The sequence below is a fragment of the Excalfactoria chinensis genome, chromosome 1 (genome assembly GCF_039878825.1).
Source record: "Excalfactoria chinensis isolate bCotChi1 chromosome 1, bCotChi1.hap2, whole genome shotgun sequence".
NCBI lineage: Eukaryota > Metazoa > Chordata > Aves > Galliformes > Phasianidae > Excalfactoria > Excalfactoria chinensis.
In genome coordinates, this window is record NC_092825.1 from 68,821,747 (window position 1) to 68,832,888 (window position 11,142).

General features: G+C 42.0%; 1 protein-coding gene across 1 annotated transcript; it reads left to right on the forward strand.

Moving 5' to 3' along the window:
- The first annotated feature begins 1,184 nt into the window (after positions 1-1,184).
- Positions 1,185-10,727, forward strand: CREBL2 (cAMP responsive element binding protein like 2). Its single transcript, XM_072354982.1, has 4 exons — positions 1,185-1,392; positions 7,834-8,031; positions 8,740-8,887; positions 9,581-10,727. Coding segments are annotated over exons 1-4 (363 nt in total). The 5' UTR covers positions 1,185-1,377; the 3' UTR covers positions 9,583-10,727.
- Positions 10,728-11,142: the final 415 nt, after the last annotated feature.

Consider the following 11,142-nt stretch of genomic DNA (forward strand, 5'->3'; position numbering starts at 1 on the left):
TGGCAGGCTAATAGGAAGAAGTGCGCAAACTGCTTTGACAACTGAAAAGCATATAAGCTTATGAAGAAAGCTTATAAAAGTCCTTTGTCTTTGCCATGCAGAAAGTATATCCCTCCAAGAGGAAGGTTTGTGATTCAGGGGGAAAATCCCATGACAAAGCCTTAGTCCTAAGAATTGCATGTAAAAGAGATTAAGTCATGGGAAACTCTTGTGAATAGCATTGCATGAAAAGCGCATGAATAAAAAGAAACATGCAGCAACATGAAACATGCGTAGCTTCAGGCTTCACTGCAAACTTGAAACACAGACCATGTTTACAGGATTGTTTCCCGGGGTACATGCTTCTTTTGAGCAAACAGGGGCCTAATTTCAAGCGACCTAGGGAAGCCATGGCTTGGCTTTGCATCAAAAGCATTCAGCGTTTTCTGGTATGCTTTGACGTGAAAGGAGGTGAAACCTGGTATTCCCAAAGGATTGCATGTACTACTTCTTCTGATGTGGTGGTGCACAGATGGTGGTCTCAGTGCTTTATGCAGTTTCCAAGTGACTAGGAAGACTCAATTCTGTCTTCAAAGCTTGAAAGGTAAAAGAAGGCAAAAAACAGCAGACGACCAATATCTGATTGGCCTACTTTGAGGAAAAACAGTCACTGTTCCAATCTTTCCTCCTTTGCTTCCCATCATCCAGGTAATTGTACCAACCTGTTGCTCCATTCTACCCCACTTTGCTTTCCAAGTCACTGGAAAGTTGACTGACTTTGTTTCACTGTAACACAGCCTACACTTATTACTGTCCTGGTGGCACAGAATAGGAAAAACAGATCCAAGCCCTAGTTACAAACTGTGACCCACTGTCAGCCAACAAGTACTTCACCTTTCTTCTGCCCTACTGCTCTACACTGCCCAACTCAGGGGACAAGCTTGGGCAAGGGAAACTTTCTTTTGTCTGTGTTAGGCTGCAGCAAAGCGCTCCGGGCCCGCGATGCTGGGCGGGCCGAGCAGAAGGTGAAGGCCAGCTGACGCAGCAGCGCTGCCGAGCAGGCATCGGCCCGGTTGCCGACGGCCCGAGGGCCTCCAGGGAAATGTAGTTCTCAATCAGAGTCATGTGCGTCACTCCAGAGCTCCTCCTCGTTTCGTCCTGCTGGAGACTTGTAGTTCATCATGGCCCGACCTTCGCGGCAGCCCATTGCGGCGGCGCGGAACAGGACTACCCTTCCCAGCGCTCACCGCTCCGCCGCCGCTCCAGCTGTAAACAAACAGCGCGGAGCGCGATGGCGGCGGCTGCGGGACGGTGAGCGTCCGGGCTGCGGGCAGCAGCGAGGTGCGGGCAGGCGGCTTCTGTGCGCTCTGCGTGGGTCTGCAGGGGCTGGCGGGGCACATGGATGATAGCAAGGTAAGGGCCCGTCACTGCGTGTTTGGGCCGGGGAGCGAACGGAGGTGGGCTTCTTCGGAGGCCGCGTCCTTTCAGGGGCGGGTGGCAGGGCTCGTGGGGCCGGCGGAATTACTGCTGCGTCGGCTCAGCGTGGAGCTGCACAAGCACCGGTGAGTGTGAATATTTCAGCTGGCTGCGGTGGTGGTTGTGGGCGTATCGGTGTTGTGCATAAAGGCTCGAGTCCCCAGGAATCATCCAGGTGGAAATACAGTCAGGTAGGCCGTGGGATGGGATAATTGGCGTGGAATCATTGAATATCCCGAGTCTGCCAAGGTCACAGAGCCCAACTCCTGACTCCGTGTGGTTTATCCATGTTTACGTATTTACCAAGAATCGCTTATGTCAGCAAAATGCTTACGATTGTGTGGGTTAACCAAATGAAATGGTGTGTATGGCCAGGCACTAGTTTAGTAGATACAGGAAGTTTAATTCTGGAGGCATATATAGCAACTTCACTTCTCCTTAGTTATAAACTTAGTTTATTTATAACAAGCAATCTTATGATTTTTCATTAAATTCTTTTTTTTTTTTTTTTTTTTTTTTTTTTAATATACCATCATTGTGTTCCGTGAGGTCTCGGTAATCTGCTTCTCTTGGAAAAAGTCATTGGGCACATTGGACTAAATAAGCTTTACATTGGCACCTAGTCAGTAACACAGGTGTTTGCTCTTTTTTTTCCCTTAGAAAAACTCAAGTAAAGTGAAGAAAAGAATATGCAAATTGGGATATCTCCTTTTCTTCTCTTCAGTCTCAAATACAGCTGCATAATATGATGTTTCTATGTAATGCTTACCACTGAGATATTTTCAAGGATGATGACTTTGAAAAGCAGTGCTGCCCAGAACTGCTGGATGTGGCTGTCAGTGAGGAAGACTGCAAACTGTACTTGCTTCAGCAGGTTTTCCCTTAGATAACACTCTTGGGTGATTTCAGATCCCCGTTGCTTCTAACGAGAGTTGTTGATGTTTTTCAGTAAGTAAATGCTGCTCTGAAAAAAATTTCACTGTAATTTTGTAGAGCTGCAATTACTTTCAGAACAAACTCATGAGGCCTAAGAGCTTGATGGCTCTGTTGAAGAGATCCCCTTTCTGTTGAGAGGGTGCTTCCCATTTCATGTTGTTGTGTGAAAATGAAGCAAGCACTGCACTGTTTATACTTCATTTTATAGCCAGCGTGATCTGCCAGCTCAAGCGAGCATGTCCTTGAAGCCTTTTAAAAGTTCCACCTAGTCACATTTTCCTCATTATTGGAAGGGCTGGACTGTGTAATCTGAGAGTCTTATCATGGAAGTGAATGGGGTGACTATGAAAGGAATTTTCCTGTATAAGCTGAGGTAAATAAATTCCATCAGCAGTGAGGTAACCGTTCTATAGCTACATCCACCCATGTTCAGAGTTTTTGTTTGTCTGTATAAAGAATTTGGAATTTGTGAGCTGTACATTTTCTCTAATTCTTAGTGGTCTATCACAGAAACACAGAATGGTTGAGGTTGGAAGGGCCCACTTGGGATCATCTAGTCCAACTCCTTCAAGCAGGGTCACCCAGAGTACACTGCCCAGGGTCACATCCAGCTGGGTTTTGAATATCTCTGTAGTAGGAGATATGGGCACTGGCTTTGCCATCCTCATGGTGAAGTTTTTTGTCACGTGCAGATGAAACATTCTGTTTCAGCTTGAGCCCATTGCTTTTTGTCCTGTTGCCAGGCACAAAAGGAGACAGCCTGACCCCATTCTCTTGATACTTTCCCTTAAGATATTTGTACACATTAACAAAATCCCCTTTCAGTTTTCTCTGGGCTGTATAGTCCCAGGTCTCTCAGCCTTTCCTCATAAGGGAGATGTTCCAGGCCACTAGTTTGCCCTTCTTTCTTGAATCAAGGAGCCCAGAACTGGACACAGTACTCCAGATGTGGCCTCACCTGGAGGGGAGGATCACCTCCCTCAACCTGCTTATCATGCTCTCTTAAATGTACCCCAGGACACTATTGGCTTTTTCGAGCACCAGGACACTGTTTGGCACAAGGGCATAATGTTTGCATGGTCAGCCCACTGTCCACCAGTACTCCAAGGTCCTTCTCTGCAGGGTTACTTTCCAATAGATGAGACCCCATAATTTAGCCTTATGTGGTTTAAGAGGTCATTAGAGTTCAGCCTTAATATATTCCTCAAAATGAGAAGGACCACAAAGATGATTAGGGGCCTGGAGCAACTCCTGTACCAGGAAAAACTGAGAGATCTTGGACTCTTCAGACTGGATTAGGCTGAGAGGAGAAGTCATCACTATGAATATTTAATATGTGAGAGTCAAATCTATGGGGGTGGACTCATCTCAGCTATGTGCAGCAAATAGAACAAGAGGCAATGGGTAGAAATGAATGCAGCAAGTTCCATGTAAAGGAAGAATTTATTTACTGTGAGAGTGATAGAGCACTGTAACAAACTGCCCAGAGAGGTTGTGGGGTCTCCTTCTCTAGAGATATTCAAGGCCTGTCTTGATACTTTACTGTGTGACCTAGTTTAGGGAACCTGTATTGGCAGGGGGTTTGGACTTGATGATCTCTAGAGGTCCCTTCCAACCCCCACAATTATTTGATTGTATGAAGTAGTAAAAGTTAAAGGGAGAGGCAGAAATACAAGCATCAGATCTAGAAAACTTTCGTGTTCAAGTTTAAAAGGATATTTTTGACATTAATAAAAAAATAAAAAGAAATGACAACCACAACAAAAAAAGAACATAAAATATGACCCTCTCTGCTAGAGATTATAGTCTTAATAAATTAATCACTTTGCATGGATAGACATTTTGTATTAATTTCTATTGGCATACTTGTGTAAGGTGTATAAATTGCTTGCTCCCTTAATAGCTTACATTTTTGGATTGTTATCAGATGCCTGCTTGGTGTAATTCAGGTTATTGAGTCTGCCAGTGAAAGTTAGTTAACTAATCTGTGCAAAGTACATAAAATATTGTGCAATGGAAGATCAACAAGAGTACTTTCTGGACGGGCTATGTACTGCAACCTCATGGGATGTGCTGTTACTTAGCAGACTGAGTAACTTCATCTTTATTGTAACTGACTTAATTTGATTATTTGTTTTGAAAAAAAATTGTTTGCAAGCATCACTAGATGACTTTTCCTCCTCCTCCTTCCCCTACACTACTGCTGTAGCGAATGCAGAGTTTAGGCGTGATTTTGTTCCTTCCCAGTCATTTCTGTATTTTTCTGTAAGTTCTGTATACGATCACCATTTAGATTCTGCAGACCTATACTACTAATACAAACAAGGGTCTGCTGAAGATGAGTTATTGAGTTGGATCTGGAGCATTGGCTGGTGTAGTGCTTAGGCGCTATTTATTTATCTGTGAATGAGCCAAGAACTGCTGGAGGGCACTTGGCTGAAGAAAAATGAGTAGCATTGTTTTAACCTTCCAGATTGTCCAGATCCTGCATATGTGACAGGTCAGTGTTATCCCAATTAGCTCGGTTTCTTGGGCAGGTGAATAGTAGTAGCCATAACAAGTTATCTCCTTTCCATGGAGGGCAGCTCTGTGACACGTTCTGGCCATTCATCTGCAGACATCTGTTGAAACCCGTTTTGTTTTGTTTTGTTTTTCAATAATAATAATAAGAAGAAAAAGCCCCAAATCCAATGGCTGTTTCCATGTTTCTTGTTGGTTCTCTGCCATATTCAGGATCAGCTAGAATTTCTGTTTTGTCTTTTTTCTGTCACATCAGCATAGTGACTGACAAGGTAAACGTGACTCAAAAGCTGATAATGTGGGATGCCAACAAAGCATTTATCAGGCTTGTTGTTGTTGTTTGTTTGTTTTTCCCCATCTGGGTTGCTTAAAGTTACAGTAGAAGCTTCTAAATATTGGTAAAGAAAAATGAGTAAGGATGAAGGATTTGGTGTTAAATCACTTATTAAATTAGCTGTTGTGGGTGATCCTGATCATATGGTGCCATGAAGACAGTATGAATCCTTTGGGATTGTGTGAAGGCAGATGATTAGGGTCTAACTGCTGCAGGAGTTAGAAGGGGAGGAAGCTCTTCATTATTTCCCCAGTCCTGGTGGTAAGAGCTCTAGCAAACAGTGACCTGCAGGGTGCAATCCTTACTTACATGGGGACAGAGCTGTGCATGTCATGCCCAAAAAACAATAACCAACTTTCTTTATCTGGTGCTGCTGCTTTCCTTAGTCATGGCTGGTTAGCTTTATACAACTCTGGTGTCTTGCTGTGTAATCAGATGAGTGCTGGGGAGATCAAAGTTAAGATTTGGAAATCCCCAAATTTGAGTGAAGGGAACAAAGATGAGGGAGGCTATTTAGGGTGTGCTCCTTTGTGCTGCAAGTTGCACAAAGGTTTATATCAAGTAACTGATTGTTACAGATGTAGCAGGTGTTGCTTTGTGTCTTGGACCAGATCGTCCAGTTTAGCTTCAAGTTTAATGTTTTCCCACATGCAGGAACTGAAGAACAGTATCTGAGCATAGAAGATTTTAGAAAGAGCATCCTGGAGTAAATGAATCGTTCAATCTGTATTCTGTAGTTCTAATGTAAAGGACTGGATTTTTGTTTGCTTTTCTGAATGCATTATGTTTGTTTCGTTATCACTGGATGTCCATTAAGTACTTTCTCTATTTGATTCCGAGGGGCAGCTACTCCTGAATAAATTAGGAGAGGCAGTGTACAAAAGGGTACATTATGTTGGCATGTGATTGTTGACTTGCTTTCCAAAGAAAGAATAGGCTCAATTGTATAATCTGTTTTTTCATTCTAGCACATCAGTTCACTATGTTATTGTTTTTATTGCAGCCTGCTAAGTTTATAGAACAAGTGACTTCTTTGAATGTTGAAGCTGACTTATTTTGCAGCGTTAGACAGTAGAAAGTGTCTTTTTATTTTTCCTTTATGAACTCTGATATATTGAACAATGTCTTTTAGGAAGAAGTAGTTTATACTCAGTGTGGTGAATCACTGGGCTGGCATTGAAATTCTTATATGTAGGTGTGTGTTAGGTGTGTTTCTCCACACCCTCTCCAGTCAAACAGTGTGGTCAGAATGCAAATAGAAAGGAATTCTCACTTCCCCTCACTTGAGAGGGGAAATGGATCTTGTGAGTGAAGTAATGCTTACAGGGCAGTACTGCCTTATGGCCAGTGTGCTAGGTATCATACCATATTTAACAGGCTTTCATATGCCACGTTCTCCTAATAAGAGTAATATATTTGGGTGGGGAAGCACAGAGTAAACTTTGAGGAAATTCTTTCTTTCTTTTGTATTTGTAGGAAGAGGTGCTTTCAGACCTGTAAAATGGAACCATGAAGGGAAGGACAGAGTGATTCCAAAACCGTCATTGGGTAGGGCAAGAAGTTACCTGGTTACTTTTCTGCGAAGGAGATCTAAATTACGCAGTGACAGTAATTACTGTTGGGGTAGATTACATGAGAAGACAGTTTTCCAGGTTGTGTCAAACTGTTTCAGATGTAAATGTGACCAGAGTGATTCGGTACAGTTCAAATAGAGGCAGCAGAGGGGCAGAGGTAGGACTCAGTGGAACTGAATCTCCCATTTAGTAAAAATACTCAGAAAGTTCCTGTGAAATAAATCAAGACAGAGAAATTTCAGATGAGGTGCAGATCGTTCAGAGTTTTATCTTCAGAATGGGCTGAAAATCCTGTTGTTTTATTGCAGCAATACAAAGCTTTGGTTTGTACTGATATAAATCATTTTTTGTTTTGTTTTTATTCAAATTTAAAGTGTAAAACTTCATAATAAAGTAGTCTTGAGCTGGCATGTACTAGAGCAGGGGTTGTTGATAATACTAAAACAGTTTTGCTAGAAATCATCTCTCTTCCTTCTAGATGTCCCGGATATTCTCCTAGAAATCTGTTGTACTGTGTCTGGTTTGGGGCTCTCCAGTAGAGTAGAGATACAGAGCTGCTGAAGAGAGGGCCAGAAGAAGCAATGTGCGAGTGACAGAGCACTGACACAGGTTGTCCAGAGTTGTGGTGGAGGATCCATACTCAGAAACTGTCTGGATGTGACCCTGAGCACCCTGCTCTTTGGCGTTGAACCAGAGGAACCCAAGAGGTGCCTTCTCACCTCAGCCATTCTGTGTTTCTGTGGTATTGCTCCTCCAAATTGGGCTGGTAACATTTACAATAGGACTATTTAAGTACTGATTCAATATCAAGTCTAACCCCTTCATTTTGTTTTGGGTGCTGTCATTCAAAGCTTTATACATCAGCCCCTGAAATGAGCATCTTCTTTCCTCTCATGCTCTAAAATTAGCCCAGATATGTGCAACTTTTTCTGCTTGAGACAGCTACAGGCACAATTACATGATTTCATCTTTCCCTTTGCAGAACATCATCTTTAGTGTACCTTTCATTTTCAGGTGGTTGGAGGCAAAGTAAAGAAACCAGGAAAGAGAGGTCGTAAACCAGCCAAAATAGACTTGAAGGCAAAACTTGAAAGAAGTCGTCAGAGTGCAAGAGAGTGCAGAGCCAGGAAGAAGCTGAGGTACCAGTACCTGGAAGAGCTGGTTTCAAGCCGAGAGCGAGCCATCTGTGCTCTCAGAGAAGAGCTTGAAATGGTAAGAAACCATCACTTAACCTGACCCTTGATATTATTTGGGCCTGCCATTGTGGACTTTTGTTCCTGAAACTGCATTAACTAAAATGAGAGTGGGATTTGGCTAGCCATAGAATATTTAAACATCCCTAACAGATGCACTCAGCTGCTTGCCTACTTTGCATGATGGATATGAACATCATGCTGTAAGTTATCTGCTGGTTATGAACTGGAAGTAAGCTAAGAAAGCACCATTACATATGACCATTTTATGGCTTTGCTAATGAAGAATTTTAGATGTGGGAGTTAGGAAAAAGGCAAATGTCCTGTAACTCTGCCTTGCACAATCAGGAAGGACCTCTTAATAGTCAGTCAGCCCCAGAGTCATGTGAAATATTTCTTTTTAATAGGCCATGAACTGGAACGGTATTCTGGCATGTTAACAGCAAGAAAATGCACAAAGTGTTCCATGTTGTTTAATAATTACAGTATTGTGTCCAGCTCTGCCATCGAGTAGCAGTTTATTGACTGAAACGGGATTTACTGAAGCCAGGTATGCAACCAGGGACACAAGCTTAGCTCGTTAGTACTCTGCAGTTCTGTAAGAGGCTTCAGTCCAGTAAATTCGAACCTTAAATGAATATGTTGGAAGGTAAATATTACAGCTTTGTTTTGTCTGCTAATGTGATCCTGGCAGTTTGCTAATGCTTAACATGTTTGCATATTTCAGTACAAGCAGTGGTGCATGGCAATGGACCAAGGGAAAATCCCTTCTGAAATAAAAGCCTTACTAACTGGAGAGGAGCAGGGCAAAGCACAGCAGAACTCAGCCAAACTCACCAAGGCTGGGAAGACAGAACCGAACAGCAGCAATCCTTGTAAGTATCCGACTATAATTAATTCCTATTTCATTACGTCTTTTATTGTGTAGGAGGATGGCTGTGGTGTAGGAAGAAACATAAGGATGTACTCTTGGGCACAAATAGTTGATTGAAGCAAAGGGTTTAGTGGGTGGTACAAAGATTCTGTGTAATGTTTACATGGACAACACAGAGATCATACTAGTTAGGAAGCTGGGTAGTTATTTTAAAAATAGAATCAATCCTTGTGTTTCAGTGAGGCCTGTGAAGGCCTGAGACCATGATCTTCTACTGCATTTTTTGGTCTCCTAATGTGAAGAAAATGGAGTGCCTAGCATAATTGCATTTTTAAAACTTGATCAAGAAAAGGCTATTTCAGCTGCAACCACCCAAAAATGAGAAATACTGAACTTGTGCTTTCCAATGGAGAGGTTTTTTTTCCGCCTCATTTGTGTTTGTCAGTGGAATGAAATAAGATTCTTCTGGGGATTGAAAGATGACTTTGTTGCATGATCTGTCATTTTGCTGATACATGCATGCAAGGGACTGAGTTAAGGTAGCACAGGCAGTTCTGTATCTCCAGATTTCTAGTCTCTTAATATTTCATGCTACAGATTAAATTACAATTTACATGTTCCTAGCTTTTAAGAAGCAACGCAGAAACCACATTTGTCCCTATAACGGTCTTTCCCTATGGTGCATCATTCACAGGAGTCATATGCAGAACCTTCCGCACTACAGCAGAGATAGCTTGGTAGCTAGCAGAAGAATGCTGTTACTGGCGAAGAGGATGCATCCCTCGGTCCAGGTTGAAGGATGCCAGTCTGCTGTCTTCTCTTCGCTCCTCCCCACATGAAACTCTTTGCTTCTGGTATTCCTAAACCTGCATGGAGTGGGGCTTCTGGGGTAATAGGTGTTTGTGTTAAGTGGAGCCTTGTTCTTCCTTTCTCTACACCTCACCCCCCAAAAATACAGCTATGTAGCTTTTGGACATTCTTAGTAAGAGATGGGGACTGCTTTTGTGTTAGAAGTGTGAGACTAGAATTAGACTGGCTTTGTGGTCAATAGTCATGTGGTTGGTAACCATTATGGGAGTCTCAGATGTTCTGTACAATACAAGCAGGAGAGAGATCTTGTAACAGCTTTGCTAAAGCTAAACAGAATGCTGCAAGACAAGGAAAAGGATCAGATTTTCAGTAAAAAGTTTTATAGCAAAGTAACTTGCAACCTGAATAAAGGTGTTTTCTGCATCATTTATAACACTACATGTCTTTTATGTTAGCAGAATCCTTAGAGAAGTACTACATATATTCCCTGCTTCTGCCCATGTATTTTTCACAGGATGTATTTCTTCCCTCTTACCCTCAGTTAAGACAGTCAAAGCATTTACCTACACTCTTGTTACAGCAGTGGAACGGCTGCCACCAATTATGCCCTGCTCTTTTCTTGTATCTACCTAAAATTTGAGCCCAGGTATCTTCCTAGGCTATAATGTGATATGAACTCTGCTGTGAGTTCCCAGCCAAAGATAATACCAAGAACTAGTTACTAGGAAAACAAGTTGAGTCAGTTTAGTCTTATCAAAACAGAGGTGATGGCAAAAGTTTTGAGGTCTGATTTACTCATTTAAGACAGTGACAGATGACCTGTTACTGTATTTAGACTGCACTTTCTTCTGCATATGCTTTGTGTGTGTGTGATGAAATGCAAGGAGTGGAGCTCCCAGGATTTTCAGCAGGACTTCTACTTTGCTTGTACTCTGTTTTGTTTGTGACAATTTCTTTTTCTGTATTTTATTGAGATGCATGGAAACATTTTTTTCTTCTTTATTTCATAAAATAAATATTGTAATGAATGACTTTGCTGGACTGAATGCTGCGTTCTTTTTATTGAATGGTGTCTGTTTGGAATTATCTTCATTTAGAATTAGTCAAAAGCACTGAAAATAACAAAGTGCCATATTTCAGTGTACAACACACAGTTCTTTTCAGGCTTTCATTCTGAGTGCTTGTATTAATCCTTAAAGCACAGTTTTCAGTTTATTCTCTGGACCCACAACACATGTACTTAGTTAGCAGTTTCCAGGAATGTTGTGTAGACACGGAAAACTACTATGAAAAGTAAAGTAATGCTGAAACAGAGATGGAAATGAGTTGGTTTTGTTGTTGGTTTATTTTATTTCGCCCCTTATTTTAAGCTCTGAGCTGCAGCTTGTTCTGAAAGACAGCAGCAAAGCCAACCCATAAGTGTAGATCTGTTGTGTTCTTGCTTGT